Genomic DNA, 21,077 nt, shown 5'->3' with positions numbered 1-21,077 from the left:
TACTGAAGTGTTCATGACTTAATAAAAGTATTTTACTCTCTGACGTTTTTTTGTGAAATTCATTTCATGTGACTGATTAACTGTAAATTCAAATATTTTTCTCCGTATTCATTTTTCTTTGAGCACTCTTGCTTTATCACCATAAAATAGCATAATAGTTCTGAAAGTGTCTTTAAACACTAATCAATCAATCAATCAATCAATCAATCAATCTCTGCTTATTATTATCTAATTGCTTATGCATGACCATTCAAACGGTTATGCCAGAAAATTGTAGCTAACAAAAACCAGTACAGATGATATTTTTTTCTCAAAGATTTATAACCAACATAAAATTGTATATTTTTCCAATTTATGAAAAATTTTCAAACAGCTATCAGATATGAACCTGAATGCCTGTTTCCACCACCAGATGGTCTTCTCCCTCCATCTGTTCCCTGACCAAACAACTTGTCCCCTGCCTTCACAAACAGGTCTACAGAACTGTCATTGACATCACATAAGTAAACAGTCTCAACTGTGCTTGTCTTGCTCCTCTTGAAATAGTCCCTAACTGCCTGGGCAATAGCTCTAGTTGCCTGGTTTGCAGGGTAACCGAAAATCCCAGTACACAGAGCTGGGATTGCGATGGTAGTATATTTATCCTTTTCTGTTTCAACTATTGCTCTTTCAACACATTTCTGAAGTAGGTCTTCTTCTCTATTAGATCCCCCCTGCCATGATGGACCGACAGCATGGACGATCATCTGACATTTTAATGTTCCTGGTTTAGAACTGAAACATTCTCCCTCTGATAATTTACCATGGTAACTTATATATTGGTCACATTCATCTTGTATGCTTTTTCCACCTATACAATCATAAAATTATAAATCAATCATATTAAAACAGTTATTAGGATCAATTAGGTGTGCAGCAAAAAGGTAACCAAAATTCTTTATCAAAATACATATATATATTTAGTTTCATAACATTCACAGTGTTCAAATCTAAAAGGTTTGTCAAACAAAACTCTCATTATAAGATTGCTTGGAGTCCATGAAAAAAACTAAATTTTAAGACAACTATGAGGCATTATACTTTTGAACTGTAGATTGCTCTGAGGGATTCAATTGCCGTTGTTTCATTGACACATGTATACATGTAGCTGGATAATATTATTTTCAAAACTAATTCAACTGCACATGTAAAATGTAATTTACGTAATCTGAATAGTTACAAAATAGCCAATCCCGGATAAAAGTGTATGAACAATGTACTTGGGCCTATTGTGTTTTATTTTTGTACTATCAATTCCAAGTTTACTTTCCACAGCAGTCACTGAGACTCAGAGTGAGAGAAGGTATTTCACTTCCTATCTTATCACCTATTTTCCTAGGTTAATTCTAGGAGGAACCCCATTCCTAACTCTTTAAATATTTAATTTCCTTTGGGTCAGTGATCATGACTCCTTTCCGTACACATTCCTCAGTTTAAATTGCGATCGTTTTTAATATAATACGATGTTTATGGACGGAATAAGCTAATACTCGACATGTTGTTTTGATTCAGAATTAACAGAAGTTACTTCTGGAAGGGAGACAACTCGAAACGATAATATGGAAGACTCCATTTCGCCTGAAGGGGTGTTCAAGTTACAACTTCCGATGTGGACTACATTTATTTTAATTTAAATGATGCATATGATTTAAAATTATGCAACAACAATAACCCTCAATAGCAGACATACATAGAAAAGATCCCATGAGTTATAAATTAATTAATTGAGTGGGGAACCCAGAGCAACCATTCAATCTAATACCCCTTGAAGTCAAGAAAACTTTATGCATGCACATAATTACCAAAACAAACCCTGGAGCAAGAACGTATATTAAATGTTTTATTAAACGACCTAGATGGTTCTCTATTTCTTTATGGAAGTACAATCTCAAATATCAGTTTCATAAAAACACTAAATATAAATACTGCTTAATTCTGATTTTCCGTGTTGTTATAAACACGCATATAAGTCAAAGGCATTATCAAACATGAAGATTATGAAAAGGACATTATAGGAAAGTTGTTTAAGTAAAATCCCTTTGTTTGTTTTTACCTTTTAAAGCAAGACAATGATAATAATCTGTGATGTTCCTTAATGTTTAGAATAAATTGGTTGACGTGAGGGCATTGCCCTAAGCCAATGGTATAAGTATACAGATTGCTTGAAAGCAATCGTGTCCCAAAAACCATCAAAATCAAAGATGACCTGTATTTCATGGTCACTGTAATTGTGTTCACGAATCATAACAATTTGGTCAATCAGTATGATCATTATCATCCAAAACTCAAAGAAAACATGACCTTTAAGGTAGTATACAAGAGGAATAAGTGAATATGTCAAAACCACTAAAATATAACCATAACTTGGCCTGTATTTTAAGATCATAAAGACATTGTGTTAAAATGTTTATAACCTTTGGTCTATGCATGTGGACTTAAAGGTGTAATTATTATTAGTTATACCAACATTGATTTTCCCCTTTTAGTCTTTGTTAAATTTGCACTTTTCAAAAAAATGTGCAGAATTTATCTTTGTTTCAAATAAAAAAATACTTGGCATGAGTAAAGTTTTATCCTGTACAGTACTATAGAAAAACTGTCCAATAGAATTTCATTGCATATAAGAAAATAACCATCATTGGAAGTTAACCAATCAAATGTCTCCCCTAATTTTATCTGTGTACAAGGTTTAGTCACCATGTAACCTCAAGATTACAAAATATTCTATAGAAATCCCGAATAAAAAATACTGGTGTTTTGAAATACCCAAGACATATGTTTACGACACAGAATTGTTTTACTGCAATAAAATGAAGGATTAATTACCTACAATTGTCAAATTCAAGGGAATATTTTTTCGACCTACTTTCGTATACAACCAGATTTGACGTACCATGATATCAATTACACCTAAATGGCATTTTAAAACCAAACTTGTGACAGACATGTGTATCAATCACTACATATCGATATGCCACTCTCTTTAGAGTACAAACAAGATTTCACATGCTGAAGTGTCTCGCCTTCTGAAAGTGAATGTCCCATATTAGCCCATGGGCCAATACGACTTTTTTTTTTATTGGCCGTTTTTTTTGTATTGGTCCTGCATGTACAAAAAGCAATATCAACTCTTGATTTTTATAACTGAAGGCAACGTCATCAGTATTGCACATGCTGATTTGCTCATATCATTTTTTAATGGACAATAAGACCTCTTGAAGAACATTTATAATAATAAAATAATACTGGAAGTTTTAAAATAAAATACATTGTGTATCTTAATTTATAAAATCTGGAAAAGAAAGATTTTTTTCCCCATTTGGGTAATATAAGATTATCTATTCTGAATATGTTATAAAATTTATATTATTGAATATGATAGCTGAATGTCACATATATAACCCAAATTACATAACCATATAAAAGTAACATTCATATACCGTCTGAAGGGCCAACCTATTATGTAACAACTGTTGAAAGCTCTAACATTTTTTTTATAAACATACGTAATTCTTTGTGTTTTTTTCAGTTATAATTTTTCAAATATATATATAACTAACCTTTAGTTATCAAAACTTTGGCCAGACCACCACTATGATTCAAATCTTTATTGGCTCCATTGACAATAACCTCCACATCTAGCTCTGTAATGTCACCCTTGACAACAATGACCTCTTGACCTCCAGCTGCTGTATACACTGCTCTTTCTTCTAAACCTGTTGATTTTGATCGAATGTGTTTACCGTATGACTTCTCATCTTCACTACTACTGATGACAACACCACCCCGTATACCGACTTGCTTTAACTTAGACTTTCCGTTGGCACTATTAACTAGGTCAAATAGTCCTGGTTGGTCGATGGAGTGTTTGGTTCTGAGTATTTTGTTTACTAAGGCCTCCACTTCATCTTTAGCCTCTTGTATTCCCTGTGCATTACCCTTGACCAATACATCATCACTTTTGACGGTAACGATGACATGTCTACGTCTTAGGTCACCCTCAAGTTTCGATACTTCACTAGACATATGTTCAAGTAGAAATTTTAATTGAGCAGGTGGAAAGTCGATCCTGATCTGTGTTTCAGTATTGTGATAAAAGAAGTCTTGAATCTTCTCTCTCAAAAGTCCTGCTTCTCCTCTTGATGTACAATACACAATTATCTCCCCTTGATGACTATTTGTAACAATCTCTATTATAACAGGTTTTCTCTGGTATTCCTCATTAATTGCTTGGACATGTTGGCTCCATTTATTGGTCCCCAGTAGAGGTTTCTGTGGAGTTTCCAGAGGTATTTCTGTTTCTATCACACAGTCTTTCAGTATAACATTGGCAGCAACAGCTTCTTCATCAGACACAGCATACATTGTAATGGTGTTCTTCTGAATATCCCATACAGAAATGAAACCCTGTTTTTTTATTTCCTCCCCAACTAATGTCTTCACATCCTTTCTATTCAGAAACTTAATATATCCTGGTGACTTCTTACCAACATTTACTGACGCTAAGTTATGTACTTGTTCAAACATGTTTATCTTTGCATAGTTTACATTTCCTGACAACCCATGAAATATTATAACACCCTCTCTGGTATTGATAGATATTTCCATTTTATTGAAATTTTGTCTGATTTTGTCTATAAAGTCAGAAAAATCAAGATATAACAATTGATGATGCTTCAAGGAGACTTTTTCTGTAACTAATTTCTTCTCTCTATCAAGATCTTCAGAAACTTCATTAATGAATTGCTTTATATTATCTGAAACTTCTTTTACTGCTTTTTTATGACCAACTACGATAATTTCACAAGCAGGTGGTTTCTCCACACTGACGCTTACATCTTCAGGATCTGCAATATTGATTTTCCGTAGTTTTTGCATGACACCACTCCAAGCTTCCTGTAATGTAGAATGTTTCTCTGTTACCAAGGCATCAACATGTGAACTAAGATGCCTTTTGATATCGTCTTCCCAGGACTTGGTTAGTTTTCTACAGTCTTCTGTTTCTTTGGTTAAGGTGCACTCTATAACAATTTTAGAATCACTCATGGATGAGGGCCAAGTTATTTTAGCATGACTTAGCTGGAGCTGCCGTTCTAGTGCTTCCTTATATTGGGCAGAACTCTTCAAGAAGTTGACCTTATATCTGTCAAGGTCAGTAATTACTAAAGGTGGCAATGGTTTGAACTTTGGCCCTTCATTATCAGCTGGGACACCCAGACAATCGTAGAAGACCTTCACATTCAGTGTACAGTTGTCAATGGTATGGGATCTTTTACAGGCCAATAAAGCATCTACAATACAATAATGGTTTCTTATAATTATGGTTGTTTGTAACTTGAGGAATGATACACATTACAAAATCAAATTAAATCAAAAGCATATTCAGATTCTTCCCACTTTCAATAAAGTCTTTCAACATAGAGAATACTCATGGAAAATAAAAATAAAAGAATGTGTCTGAGGACACAATTAATTCCCATGCTTGAAACAATCAACTAATGGGACAGACAGATGGAAAGACAAAGAAAGACAAAGGCAGAAATATGGGAAGACAGAAGAACAGAGGGTGAAGGAAACACTTAATGATAGAAACCTTATCCTTTTTATTATGTATCAATTAATTTGCAGAATGGGCCTTGGACTTGGTTGCCAAATGGTCCCAGTTGTTCAGCTTCTGTATCATTAGCATGTCAGCACTGAGTTTTAATCCTGTTTTATATAACTCAACAATATTTAAAGGTCATAACCAAATATTCAATCATCCTCAATACCCAAAACAGAGAAACAATTATGAAATTAATGAAGGAGGAAAAGACAGAGAATTATAGTCCCAATTTGTTTTGATGCAATGTATTGACAAGATACATTGTTTTATGATGTCAAAGCTTTGGATTAAATCATCAATCTTGTTTTACAAGTGAAATAACTGGTTTTCATTTCACTGGAAAATCACAGCAATATTCATTGCAACCAATTTCATTTCTCAAAGTGAAAAAACAAAGATCTAGTCCAATGTGTTTTTTTATAAAACTCAAAATATTATGGAGTTATCTCCCTTTAACATTTTAACAACCATGACAGATTCTTTTGATTTTTATACATGTACAAATTAAGTGTACTGAAGGCTAACCAAAAAACTTATATTTTTCTTGTAACCTACAAAGATTTACATTTAAACTGAAAATATATCACATATAAGCAAACCAAATGTTAAAGAATGCAGAAAATCATGAAATATGCAAACAGAAATTAAAAATGCAGTTTCTTTCAAATTCTGTTTGACATAAAACGTAAAGACTCAATACTTTATATTCTTATTATACCTTCTGCATTTTCAAAGTATATAACACAGTAATCCTCATCTTTATTCATTGTAACTTCAGTGACGCCCTCTACACCAGATTTCCTTTTATTATCAAAGTAATATTCCAGTCCACTTTCTGTCGTCTGCTCACTGAAACCTCGGACAACAATACAATTTGTCACAACCACAGGGTGAACTGTCAAGTAGCTGCCATCTAATGCCTTCTTCTGACAGGCTGTTTGAATATGTCCAATATCTGGTGAAAAATTAAACATTTAACCTAAAAGTTTTATAAACTACCAAATAAGCTCAAACTCTCAAATCTTATCTAAAACATACTAAAAAAATATTTGGACAATTATCAATGAATGAAATCTATTAAGTATCAGCATTTCTTGGACATTTTAGGACTAGACCCCGCTGGTCACATGTTTTTAAAAGACATACAATGGTAATGTTACCAAAAATAATCATAATCATTAATAGACAGATAAATTCTGTAGTTTAATAATTGTTCTAGGTCTGTTTGTTTTTACTTCATATATCAAATTGTCCATTTATAAATTTTGAAATAATAAAGAAACTAAGGTTTCAACTCCATCAGGTACAGTTGGCTTTAGATGAATTTGGCTATTTATTTTAGGTATTTTTGACATATAGCTCTTCAACAGTTTCTGTACTTATACATCTTTGATTTCAAAAGTTTTGCTTTAAGCATTCCTGAAGAAGGTAAATCCTGAAAAGCGCTTCAGACTCAAGAAATTATTTAACATGTTTTGTATTCAATTTTTTATATATCATTTATCATTTTTTTTACATGTATGAGAAAGAAAATTCAAGGGCCTAATCAATTAACAAAGTGGGGCTTCTCTTTTAAAATTAAACAAAAGTGGCTCTACATTGTGTTATTTCAAATATTTACCTTTCTATTCATGTTTGAAAGACATGAAAGAAACAAAATCCTACTTTAATTAACGTTTGTCTCATTTGAAGCTTATGCCTGTTTAAGTGATTTTTTCAGGTACATTCTAAATCAGGAGAGCACTAACATTGAGGAAGTAATTCAATCCATAGTTTTCAGTCCAGAGCCTTCAAATATTCTAGAATATTTATAAGAACATTCAAAGTTTACAACTCATGCTCACTCACTCACAGTGTACCAATCTGAAAAATTTAGCAAACTTTCTTGTTTATTTTGCTAAACAAAACAAAATACAGACCTATTGGTTCACAAAATGTAACAATAGCCTTCCCAGAATCCTCGTCACCAAAGTCTACTTCCTCCACATCAAACTTTGTCCTGGCTTCCAGAAAGTTTATAATGTTGTCTTCAGTTGTCCTTGAATCAAAGCCTTTAACTAATGCCTTATTTGGATATCTTTTGGGTGGAATGTGTTTCTTTACTAGTAACTTTGTACCATCTACCATGTGAGATTTCTCCAGCACTCTATTAATAGCTTCAACCAAAGAATATACTTATTTATTCATGCTGATACAATTACACACCTAATATTATTGACTTACCATGAGTGATTACCCTTCAACTGACATAATCACAAACCTTTTCATTTAAACTAGTCAGAAGCTTTGAAGTCAATAGATCAGGACTGAGATGAAGAAGACAAATAACCTAAGATGGGCTAAAACACCATACCAAATATCAATGATTTTGATCTAGTAGTTCCCCTGACACTATATAAATCACAAACTATAACTATATAAGAAATTGTTGACTCATCTGCCATGGATGGAAGAGACAGCATAACTTAAATCGCTGCGAAAAACTTTAAACTTAGGACTGTATTGTATTTGTATATCAACTGGAAAACTAGATGTGTCAAAGCGACACGAATGGCCCACTGTCTCAAAAAATTGAAAAATTTGCAAATTCAATAACACAAGTGGACACAAACATGATGGTTGTCTTGCATATAAAAAATCAGCTCAAAATCTGGATGCTTATAGGAAAAAAAGTCTGTATAACTGTGACTTTCAATAATCTTCAGAGTTGTAAAGCCTTAATTTTGGCAAAAATTAGCGGAGCAGAATGAAACTAAAACTTGATCTGTTACTCATCATGAGTAAGACCCCGTTCACACTAGGACATTTTTATCGATTTAAACTAGACCGGTTCTCTTTAGATCGGTTTAACTTTAAGGGCTAATGTGAATGCTTTGAATCGATCTTCAATCGGTCTAAACTAAAACACCAAAAGAGGTAGTTTAGTTTGAATCGATCTAAAGTAAACCGATCTAACTTTAGATGTGAACGCAAAGATCAGTTTAAACTAGTACGATTGAATCGAAAATAACGTATGCGCATGTGTATAGGGGCAAAACTATCTCAGAGGTTTGTTGTTTTACCCATATTTCTCTATTAAAAGACCTTCAAAACAAACTGAAAACATGTTGTCTTCGCCATAGCATAGATTTGCGAAATCTCTGTCTTCTTTTCTTTTGTTGATTTTTTTTTCTTTGTATGAACCGCAGTATTTCTGGCGTCGTGTTGTAACTTCGTTGCTACAGTTAATTTTTTCAATATTAAACGGAAACTGCATTAACACCCAGTATCAAAATTTTAACTTGTGATACTCACATACCAAAGTTCAGACCAATATCTGAAGGTGTTTAGAAAAAAAGTCTGTATAAATGTGATTTTCAATGATTCATCTAAGTCCAAAGCCCATTATTTCTGCAAAAATTAGCGGAGCAAAACTAAACTTAAACTTGATCTGTAACTCATCATGGTCAACTCACATACCAAAAATAAGCCCAATATCTGAAGGGGTTTAGAAAAAAACTCTGTATAATGGTTTGTTGCAGAATGACGGAATGACGGATTTCGGAATTCAGACAAGGGTAAAACTATATGGCACTGACAACTTTGTTGGAGGGCCAAAAAAAGTCCATCTTCAAGATATTTTCTGATGACCACTAAAGAAAAATTCTATACTTGCTTAATAAAATTCCATGAAATTTTGACAAAGCTCTGATTTAAAAAAAAACTTTAACCACAGACTCTCACTCACTCACTCACTACAGAACCTAAAATGTTTATACTGCTGAAGAGACAATAGAATGCAGGATCAATATAGGTCTTGCTTTCCTTGACTCCACAATAATAGTGGTAGAGTGAAGATACATATATAACTGGGTATAAGTGACATGATTATGATTATCATGCAGAAATTCTAACATGACGTCTTCAAATGTTTTGAGTTCACACCCGTTGTAAATTATGAATATATTGTTTGGGCTGTTCCGATCGTTCTACCACGTCAAGTAATATAAACAGTCGATCATATGCATTTTTTATTAATGACCTACCCAACGTCATAGAACGATGACGTCAGAATATAAGCATTTTACAGGAAAATACATGCTTGTGAAATCAAAAATCATCACAACAAGAAACATAAACTCATGATGCTATTCGTTATAATAAGCCATTTTTGTATACATATAAGTCATATAAGTACAATTATCATTTAGATACATCTAAACATAAATATGTTATTGTAAATGGTTTTAACATGTCACTTATTCAGTTTACTCTGTTCTTTACATCAATTTATTAGTGACTTTATTTATGGGAACGGCAAGTAATGCCTTCACCTAGAGCGTTTCAATCCAAAACATTTGCAGTATTTGTCCTATTAGAATCAATATAATTCATAGGGATTTAATTTATAGTAATTTTACCACGGGTTGCCCCTTAATGCCTATAATTTTACTATGCTCAGGGTAAAATATTTGTCATAAAGGGCCAACCCGTCGTAAAATCATGATATATTCAAGCCCCCATGAAATATTTCTTAATTATCTCAGGTAAAAACAAAATGTAAGTTACAGATGTACTTAATAGTTTCATGAAATCCTTAGATCAAAACCGTCATATTCCAAACTTACCACAGAATTTGGTGTTATGATGACGATGGAAGTTTTTAACGACCTTAACTGGCTATACGATTTGGTTGTAATATGAACAGGATTTTAATACTTTTTTGAGATATCGTTGCATTTCAACCATTCTCTCTGGTGCAGAAGGCATATTGTTCAAATTAAAACATTGTAATTGGGGTAAAACTTTAATTTCGGCATTTAGCAATATGAAAATTACCTTCTTCATCCTCAAATGTAACTAAATACATGTGTTTATCCTCTATATACTCAATGGTATCTACATCTGCTTTAGCACCTTTCTTAGATTCAAAGTAATACATGATGGTATCCTGAGTTGTACAATCTGTCATCCCTCTGACTTCTATTGTACAGGTCGGGGCTGGTTCACTGGTACTTAGGTTACTCTCATATTCTTCAGTTATATCCATTGCTTCTTCTTGATTAATTATATGGGCTGAAACTTCTACTGCCTTCTTATTGAAAAGTATTGGTATTTTCTTTAATACTATTTCCACAGCTGAAAAATGTTATAATTTATTAGTTGTTTAATATAATGATCTAAAAAAAAAAAATACCTTTATTGCTGTGTTGAAATATTTTCTAATACATTATCATTTCAATCGTCCATATATTATTTATATCATGACTAATCTAAGGAATGAACTATTATAGAAATAATGGAGAATGTGTCCATGGGACACAGATGATGCCCCCACTTGCATATAATGTTATAAAGGGACATAACTCAAGAACACTTTCCAAATTTGTACTTGATCTGAGTTTTGTGGTAATTAAGGAATAACAGTACTGTAGTTGAAGAGTTGCCACCTTCAATTGTAGATTTGACAGTCGCAAATGCAGTTTTACTGGCGACGCGTAGCGGAGACAGTAAAACGGAGATTTGCGACTGTCTAATCAAAATTGACTGTGGCAACTCTTCAACTACAGTACTGTTATTCCGATTCTAATGCATTACAAAAAGAAATAATACGATATAACTTTGAAAAATGTCTAATTTTGACAAATAAAAAAACATCTGCGAAACTTGATGAATGATTTTGGCGCAAAGACGTCATGGGTAAACGTGACGTCATACAAATGAAAACTTACAAACTGGAGGTTATTACATTACCTGTACGCTTCAAATTCGGATAAAATTACATTATAACGGCGAATTCGAGGTAGGTGTTGTTTTATTTTCCATTGTATAGTTGTAAACGAACATTTGTTGATTCAATCATTTCAAAATAGTTGTCTCTCCATAGTTACGCCTGGTCAACTGTGGATTTGACGGCAACTTTTAGCCAATGAAAAAAATTGTTACATACAAATTGCATTAGAATTAGAAATCTGTATACATTTCATAACATTTAGTTGCGGCAAACTGAAGTTAAAAGAACCAAAACAAAAAATCGAACAAATTTTCCATTTTTAAATAATTTAATTTTGGATGTAAGGCTTCTTCTAATTGGCTGACAGTGTTTGTTTATCAGCTCATAGACATAATTTAGTCATGTGACCATGACGTCATCAATGTTTTTCGTGATTTACTCCGGTTTAAAATGGAATTTAGAATTAGTTTATAAGGAATGATCGACTGTAATATTTTCTTGTCTAATTGAAATATTATCAAAAATGTGATGCACACTTTAAAAAAAGCATGTAACGCTGGTTTTTCAGTGTGCACCACATTTTTAATGTTATTTTGTCATAGACAGAAAAAATATTACAGTCATTCCTTAAAGGGCATAACTCTAGAACAGTAATAGTGAAGTCACAAAAGTTTAAATTTGATCTGTGTTTTTGAGGAAACAAGCATTGTGTTTACATTTTATAACATTTGGTTGAGACTAACTAAAGTTATAGAGCAGAAACAAAAAATTCAGCAAATTTTCCATTTGTAAAGGGGCATAACTCTAGAACTCAAAAGTGACAACACCAAAATTCAAACTAGGTCTGTGATTGTGATAATAAGCATTGTGTATAATTTTCATAACATTTGGTTGAGGCAAACTAAAGTTGGAGAACTGAACAAAAAATTTGGCAATTTTTTTCCATTTGTAAAGGGGCATAACTAAAAAATGGTAAAAGTGACGCCACCAAAATTCAAACTTGATCTGTGTTTTGTGGTAATGAGCATTATGAATAAGTTTCATAACATTTGGTTGAGGCAAACTAAAGTTAGGGAATGAAAACAAAATTTCAGCAATTTTTCATTTTTTGAAGGGGCATAACTCAAGAACAGCAAAAGTGACGCCACCAAACTTCAAACTCGATTTATGTTTTGTGGTCATAAGCATTGTGTTAAAGTTTCATAACAATTGGTTGAGGCAAACTAAAGTTAGAGAACAACCAGATGCTCCGCAAGGCGTAGCTTTATAAGACCGCAGAGGTTGAACCCTGAACGGTTGGGGCAAGTATGGACACAACATTCAAGCTGGATTCAGCTCTAAATTTGGATTGTGATTAAATAGTTGACACAGCATAGGTTTCTGACACAGAATGAATGTGTTCTAATGAACTTAAATTTTTTGTTTTCTCTTAGAGCAATTCACTATGCTGTTGAATATTAATCCTCTCAAAAAAATGTTTGAAGAAATTGAAATTTCAAATGAGAAAAATTGAACCCAATTTTTTTAATCACATCCCCCTTTCCCTTATTCCAAAACTAATCTCAATTAAAATTTCTAATGGAGTTTGCAACAATAACTACTCATTTAAATACATCATAATATATTAATATGTAACCAGATGCTCCGCAGGGCGTAGCTTTATACGACCGCAGAGGTTGAACCCTGAACAGTTGGGGCAAGTATGGACACAACATTCAAGCTGGATTCAGCTCTAAATTTGGATTGTGATTAAATAGTTGACACAGCATAGGTTTCTGACACAGAATGAATGTGTTCTAATGAACTTAAAATTTTTGTTTTCTCTTAGAGCAATGCACTATGCTGTTGAATATTAATCCTCTCAAAAAGAATGTTTGAAGAAATTTTCTTTTTATTTATGAAATTTCAAATGAGAAAAATTGAACCCAATTTTTTAATCACATCCCCCTTTCCCTTATTCCAAAACTAATCTCAATTAAAATTTTCTAATGGAGTTTGCAACAATAACTACTCATTTAAATACATCATAAAATATTAAGATGTAAAAAAACTGCTTGTTATCACTGAATGGTAAAGATTATTTAAATTTATCAGTTGGTAGTAAAAAGTGAATATACATTGTATATTGTATATAACAAAGATTTAAGTTCATTCTGGACAAAGAAAGATAACTCCAATTAAAAAAAATTCTTGCAATAAGATATTTCTTGCTTACTATTCTGGACAAAGAAAGATAACTCTAATAAAAAAAAAAATTGCTATTTCACAATATTGTGAAATTAGATATTTCTTGCCATTGCACAATACTGTGCAATTGAAAAGACTTGCTATTGCACAATACTTAATATAATAATTTTAGATCCTGATTTGGACCAACTTGAAAACTGGGCCCATAATCAAAAATCTAAGTACATGTTTAGATTCAGCATATCAAAGAGGCCCAAGAATTTAATTTTTGTTAAAATCAAACTTAGTTTAATTATGGACCCTTTAGACCTTAATGTAGGCCAATTTGAAAACGGGACCAAAAATGAAGAATCTACATACACATTTAGATTTGGCATATCAAAGAACCCCATTTATTAAATTTTCAGAAATCAAATAAAGTTTAATTTTGGACCCAGATTTGGACCAACTTAAAAACTGGACCAATAATCAAGAATCTAAGTACATTTTTAGATTCAACATATCAAAGAACCCAACCGATTCATTTTTTGTCAAAATCAAACTAAGTTTAATTTTGGACCCTTTGGACCTTAATGTAGACCAATTTGAAAACATGACCAAAGTTAAGAATCTACATACACAGTTAGATTCAGCATATCAAAGAACCCCAATTATTCAATTTTGATGAAATCAAACAAAGTTTAATTTTGGACCCTTTGGGCCCCGTTTTCCTAAACTGTTGGGACCAAAACTCCCAAAATCAATACCAACCTTCCTTTTATGGTCATAAACCTTGTGTTTAAATTTCATAGATTTCTATTAACGTTATGTTGCGAAAACCAAGAAAAATGCTTATTTGGGTCCCTTTTTGGCCCCTAATTCCTAAACTGTTGGGATCTAAACTCCCAAAATCAATACCAATCTTCCTTTTGTGGTCATAAACATTGTGTTTAAATTTCATTGATTTCTATTTACTTAAACTAAAGTTATTGTGCGAAAACCAAGAATAATGCTTATTTGGGCCCTTTTTTGGCCCCTAATTCCTAAACTGTTGAAACCAAAACTCCCAAAATCAATCCCAACCTTTCTTTTGTGGTCATAAACCTTGTGTCAAAATTTCATAGATTTCTATTCACTTAAACAAAAGTTATAGTGCGAAAACAAAGAAAATGCTTATTTGGGCCCTTTTTGGCCCCTATTTCCTTAAATATTGGGACCAAAACTCCCAAAATCAATACCAACCTTCCTTTTATGGTCATATACCTTGTGTTAAAATTTCATAGATTTCTATTCACTTTTACTAAAGTTAGAGTGCGAAAACTAAAAGTATTCGGACGACGACGATGACGACGCAGACGACGACGCCAACGTGATAGCAATATACGACGAAAATTTTTTCAAAATTTGCGGTCGTATAAAATAAACTGCTTGTTATCACTGAATGGTAAAGATTATTTTAATTTATCAGTTGGTAGTAAAAAGTATATATACATTGTATATTGTTTTGCTGCAGTGCAGGCGATTTGGTGTCACGATATCACAGTAGCATGGGTTCGAATCCCGGCGAGGGAGGAACCAAAAATTTGCGAAAGCAAATTTACAGATCTAACATTGTTGGGTTGATGTCTAGACGAGTTGTATATACATTATGTACACAGCCATGTATCACCATCATTGATGGCGATCCGATGGATACATCTGTTGTAGGGTTGTCACCGACTCAGACGTACTTATGAATATAATTATTTTCTGTGACTGTATCTTACATTAATTTGTAGGATCCTTTACTATAGATAATTTAGCTGATCTGTAACAATAACATCTTCATGCCTTATATATCATGTACTGTAGTACGCCGCTAGATTAAAACTGACGTGGAAAGGTAACATATGGCCACCGAAAGCTCTTTTTTTGAGAGCCCAGGTGGTCTTGTGGTCTAGCGGGACGGCTGCAGTGCAGGCGATTTGGTGTCACGATATCACAGTAGCATGGGTTCGAATCCCGGTGAGGGAAGAACCAAAAATTTGCGAAAGCAAATTTACAGATCTAACATTGTTGGGTTGATGTTTAGACGAGTTGTATATACATTGTATATTGTATATAACAAAGATTTAAGTTGATTCTGGACAAAGAAAGATAACTCCAATTAAAAAATATTCTTGCTATTGCACAATATTGTGAAATTAGATATTTCTTGTTGATTCTGGACAAAGAAAGATAACTCCAATTAAAAAAAAATCTTGCTATTGCACAATATTGAGAAATTTCTTGTTGATTCTGGACAAAGAAAGATAACTCCAATTAAAAAAAATTCTTGCTATTGCACAATATTGTGAAATTAGATATTTCTTGCAAACTATTCTGGACAAAGAAAGATAACTCTAATTAAAAAAAATTTGCTATTTCACAATATTGTGCAATTAGATATTTCTTGCCATTGCGCAATACTGTGCAATTGAGAAGACTTGCTATTGCACAATACTTAATATAATAATTTTAGATCCTGATTTGGACCAACTTGAAAACTGGGCCCATAATCAAAAATCTAAGAACATGTTTGGATTCAGCATATCAAAGAACCCCAAGATTTCAATTTTTGTTAAAATCAAACTAAGTTTACTTTTGGACCCTTTGAACTTTAATGTAGACCAATTTGAAAACAGGACCAAAAATGAAGAATCTACATACACAGTTAGATTTGGCATATCAAAGAACCCCATATATTCAATTTTTGATGAAATCAAACAAAGTTTAATTTTGTACCCCGATTTGGACCAACTTGAAAACGGGGCCAATAATCAAGAATCTAAGTACATTTTTAGATTCAGCATATCAAAGAACCCAACCTATTCATTTTTTGTCAAAATCAAACTAAGTTTAATTTTGGACCCTTTGGACCTAAATGTAAACCAATTTGAAAACGGGACCGAAAGTTAAGAATTTACATACACAGTAAGATTCAGCATATCAAAGAATCCCAATTATTCAATTTTGATGAAATCAAACAAAGTTTAATTTTGGACCCTTTGGGCCCCTTATTTCTAAACTGTTGGGACCAAATCTCCCAAAATCAATACCAACCTTCCTTTTATGGACATAAACCTTGTGTTTAAATTTCATAGATTTCTATTTACTTATACTAACGTTATGGTGCAAAAACCAAGAAAAATGCTTATTTGGGCCCTTTTTTGGCCCCTAATACCTAAACTGTTGAAACCAAAACTCCCAAAATCAATCCCAACCTTTCTTTTGTGGTCATAAACCTTGTGTCAAAATTTCATAGATTTCTATCAGCTTAAACTAAAGTTATAGTGCGAAAACCAAGAAAATGATTATTTGGGCCCTTTTTGGCCCCTAATTCCTAAAATGTTGGGACCAAAACTCCCAAAATCAATACCAACCTTCCTTTTGTGGTCATTAACCTTGTGTTAAAATTTCATAGATTTCTATTCACTTTTACTAAAGTAAGAGTGCGAAAACTAAAAGTATTCGGACGACGACGACGACGACGACAACGACAACGACGACGACGACGCAGACGACGACGCCAGTATGATAGCAATATACGACGAAAATTTTTTCAAATTTTGCGGTTGTATAAAAACTTAAGCCCCCTCTGCTACGGCGAGGGCATTATCAAAATAATCAATTAGTGACTGACCACACCAATTCAGGAATGTGTGTAGCTTAGGAGTAAATTATCAGTGTTGTTCAGTCACAAATTAAATATTTTTTAATATTTCAATTCTTATTATTACACTGATTATGGACTTTTTAATGGAAATAAGGTTGAAAATGAAAGGCACTAGAAGAGAAATTTTTGGATTTGATTCCCACTGAAATAATCTGTTTTAAAATTCAGTTCCCTGAGAAATAAGGCTATTTCATTGCAACCAATATATATTAACATCTTTTATCAGCTTTCCACAAATCTTTACAAAAATAAGAATGTGTTTAATTAAATCCATGTCAATTATGAATAAATAATACATGAAATACCTTCATCTTCCTGGAATGTAATAATAGCAGATGCTGTGTCTTCATCATAATCCACATCCTCTATGTCTCCACCTCCAAACTTCCTTGTGTTCTCAAAAAAGTTTTCTAAAAAATCGGCTGTAGTATTTGGAGGCAGCTTTGTTACTTTAAGCATGTTTGTTGTAGTTTTTCTAAGTTTTTCTAAAACAAAAAGAGAGAATAAAAGATTCAAAATTTTTTAATCATGAAAATATCAAGCTTGTATCGAGATTGCAATATTCAAATGGTGGCTGTTAATTGGCATGTGATAAATATAAGTTTGAAATCAGATATACATATATATATTTATCTTACCTCCTATACCAGCATGGTTGTATACATTTCTAGGAATATGATTGGTTAAAAGCGACCTCGTGGTGACCGTGTATATTCCATATTAGGCTAGAAGGGAGGCGGGGCTTATTTCAATACACAGTTAGTAGTGGATTTATGACTTAGGCACTGTTTGATTATTTAAAAGTATTGAAAGTTCTATTGAATGTTGTTATATCAAGGTTGTTAATAACAGATATTTATCATTTACATAAGTTTTTTTAGTGCAGACCAATTGAAGAAGGTTCTTAAAATTGAACACTTGAACACTTTAATACAGAAATAAAAAGATGTGATATGATAGCAAATAAGACCACTTTAGTCTAAATTCAACAAATAAAGATAGTCGGTAAGATAAATTCGTTACATAGTGTGCTAGTGACCTAATATGATATATACAGGGTAAGTAAATTCCATATGGGGTTTCGAGCTTCTTCAAGCTTCGCTCTCACCCATATGTAATTTACTGACCCTGTATATCATATTAAGTCACTAACACACTATGTAACTAATAATATTACTCCAATTCTAACTCTATTTATCCCTTTCCAGATCTGTTGATTATTTTTATTGAATCAACATGTGGTTTGATGTTAGTTAGTTATTTATTGGTCAAAATTTAATGATGTCAAATTTTCTTGCTTTCCTCTGAAATTCCTTTTTAGACTTAATGAAAAAGGGTGATCATGCTCATGATGACGTCACATAGAAAGAACACATCTTTTGCAGATCATTCAAAAAGAAGAATTAAAATTGTCTGTATATATTGTCTAAGAATCATTAGAGAAAGATTCCACCACCATATCTTGTGCATTACAATGACTCTTGACAGTTTAATTTCTAATTTTCAACTGTCTAAATTATAAGTGGATAAATATTGTATCACACTTGATATGTAGTGGTAGAATCTATATATTGTTTTGTATGAGCTAGACCACATTTAATTCATAAAAAAAATGAAATAGCACTTTCTTGTGAAATTAGAGAATATTTCCGCTTAACATATTTTAATCCTTTAATCAGTATTACACTGTACATCTAAGTATTAAAGTTGAAATGCTTATTTGTCATCAGATACTACTACCATTTGAAACAGTATAGTAAGAAAATGAATTCAAAATATCATTTGACAAGGCAAGGGCTTGAAATGGTTAAAAAATGGAATGGTGGTGTTTTTCATTGATATTTTGGCATATAGACGAGGGGCTGGATCCCCCATCGGGTTTGTTATTCTGTAAACATTTAATTTTCACCCCTTTTTTCTCTAATCATTAAAAAATTAACCCCTTTTTTCTCTAATCTTCAAAAAATTAACCCCTTTTTTCTCTAATCTTCATTTTTTTTGCCCGTTATTCTCTAATCTTCATTTTTTAAGGGCATTATTCTTTAATCATTTAACCCCATCCAAACCCTCATAGACCTACCTTCTGGTTTTCCCTCATCCCTGTCTTCATCTTTTTCTTCTTGCTGAACAGGATTTTCTTCCTCTAAATATTCAGTATTAGGTGATGATGACTGTGCTTCAGTAGGTTCAATGTTTTCTGTTTGTTCTGGATTATAACTAGGATTTTCCTGAGGGACAAACTGCTGCACTTGTTGATGAGGGTCAAAACCATAAGGATGACCTTGACCTTGATATGGACTATAAGGATTATTATACATATTATTTCCATGATATGGATGTGATCCCCATTGCCCTTGTTGTTGTGGTCCAGGGGGTCCTTTTTCTTGGTTTGGTGATGGACTACCTGTATTTGGATTTCCTGGAGGAAACTGGTTCCATTGCATTCCATGTGAATACAATTGTTGCTGATGAGGATTTTGTGGGTTATGCCCATACTGCTGCATGTACCTTGGATCATACTGTGGACTATATTGTGGAAATCCCTGGGGACCAGCTGGTTGGTGTAGAGGAGGTGCTGATGGATCAGTCCCTGGTCCTTGATTGGAAGGATTAGCTGTTGTTCCCTGGTTGGCATATATCATAGAATATGATGGTGGAAGTTGCAATCCTGTGAATGGACCAGGATGATTAGGTGGACCTGTTATTGGATAAGATGATTCACAGTCAGGTGTCTACAAAACAGAAGGAAATATAAGTAATAAAATTCACAAAGCTGTCTAGTCTGGTCAGATTTTACTTTGTAACAAAATATTCCTTCCTATAAAAAAGACTAAAATCTTTCATACTAAATACGATGAAAACTGGAACAAGTTAAGGGTGTGTTCATGAGAGCTTTAATTTTCCTACATTTTAAGTTTTTTGGAAATCATTTTATTTCTTTAGTGGTTAGAATGTGTTTCTAAGACTTAAGGGAACATAAATTAGCTTTAATTTTCCTACATTGCCTTTTTTTGGCATTCATTTTTTTTCTTTTTTTCATTGGTTGGAATGTGTTTCTGAGAATTAAGTACTTGAGGAACTTAAAATGGCTTTAATTTTCCAACATTGCATGTTTATTTTCTTTTCTTTTCTTACATATCTTAGGAGTTTACATTTTAGCATCACAAAGTATGTCATATTAACATTTATTGATCACAGTAAATTTCTACAACAAACATTCATATCACAAATACAGGTACCTACTCATTCAATTCAATATTTTATTTGAAAGAGCACAATGACTAGAGTAATGATGACATTATAAAAGTTGCCTTTTTTCATTAATACTAAGTAAATACAGCATGTCCTGAAGTAGGTATTTAAAAGTTCACATCTTTTAATTATAACTCATACCTGTAACCATTCATCTGGTATGCCATATGGCAGTTCACAAGCACTTACCTGTAACAATCACTTACCTGTTACAATTCATCTGGTATGTCACATGGTAGTTCACAAACACTAACCTGTAACCATTCATCTGGTATGTCACATGGCAGTTCACAATCACTTACCTGTGACCATTCATCTGGTATGTCATATGGCAGCTCACACACACTAACCTGTAACCATTCATCTGGTATGTCACATGGCAGTTCACGATCACTTACCTGTAACCATTCATCTGGTATGTCACATGGCAGTTCACAATCACTTACCTGTAACCATTCATCTGGCATGTCACATGGCAGTTCACAATCACTAACCTGTAACCATTCATCTGGTATGTCACATGGCAGTTCACAGTCACTTACCTGTAACCATTCATCTGGTATGTCACATGGCAGTTCACAATCACTTACCTGTAACCATTCATCTGG

General features: G+C 32.9%; 1 protein-coding gene across 1 annotated transcript in view; it reads right to left on the bottom strand.

Annotated features, from left to right (window-relative positions):
* LOC134688159 (protein mono-ADP-ribosyltransferase PARP14-like) overlaps nucleotides 1–20,761 on the bottom strand; it is a 34,521-nt gene extending 13,760 nt beyond the window's left edge. The window contains exons 1-8 of the mRNA XM_063548632.1: nucleotides 20,724–20,761; nucleotides 19,298–19,949; nucleotides 17,523–17,702; nucleotides 10,463–10,762; nucleotides 7,564–7,800; nucleotides 6,363–6,599; nucleotides 3,600–5,330; nucleotides 389–850 (exon numbers count right to left, since the gene is read on the bottom strand). Of these exons, the coding sequence (XP_063404702.1) occupies nucleotides 389–850; nucleotides 3,600–5,330; nucleotides 6,363–6,599; nucleotides 7,564–7,800; nucleotides 10,463–10,762; nucleotides 17,523–17,702; nucleotides 19,298–19,859 (3,709 nt within the window). The 5' untranslated portion in view covers nucleotides 19,860–19,949; nucleotides 20,724–20,761. The remainder of the gene's footprint in view (nucleotides 1–388; nucleotides 851–3,599; nucleotides 5,331–6,362; nucleotides 6,600–7,563; nucleotides 7,801–10,462; nucleotides 10,763–17,522; nucleotides 17,703–19,297; nucleotides 19,950–20,723) is intronic.
* Between the last annotated feature and the right edge of the window lie 316 nt (nucleotides 20,762–21,077).

Source organism: Mytilus trossulus, chromosome 10 (genome assembly GCF_036588685.1).
Source record: "Mytilus trossulus isolate FHL-02 chromosome 10, PNRI_Mtr1.1.1.hap1, whole genome shotgun sequence".
NCBI lineage: Eukaryota > Metazoa > Mollusca > Bivalvia > Mytilida > Mytilidae > Mytilus > Mytilus trossulus.
This window is presented reverse-complemented; position numbering and strand designations above follow the sequence as displayed.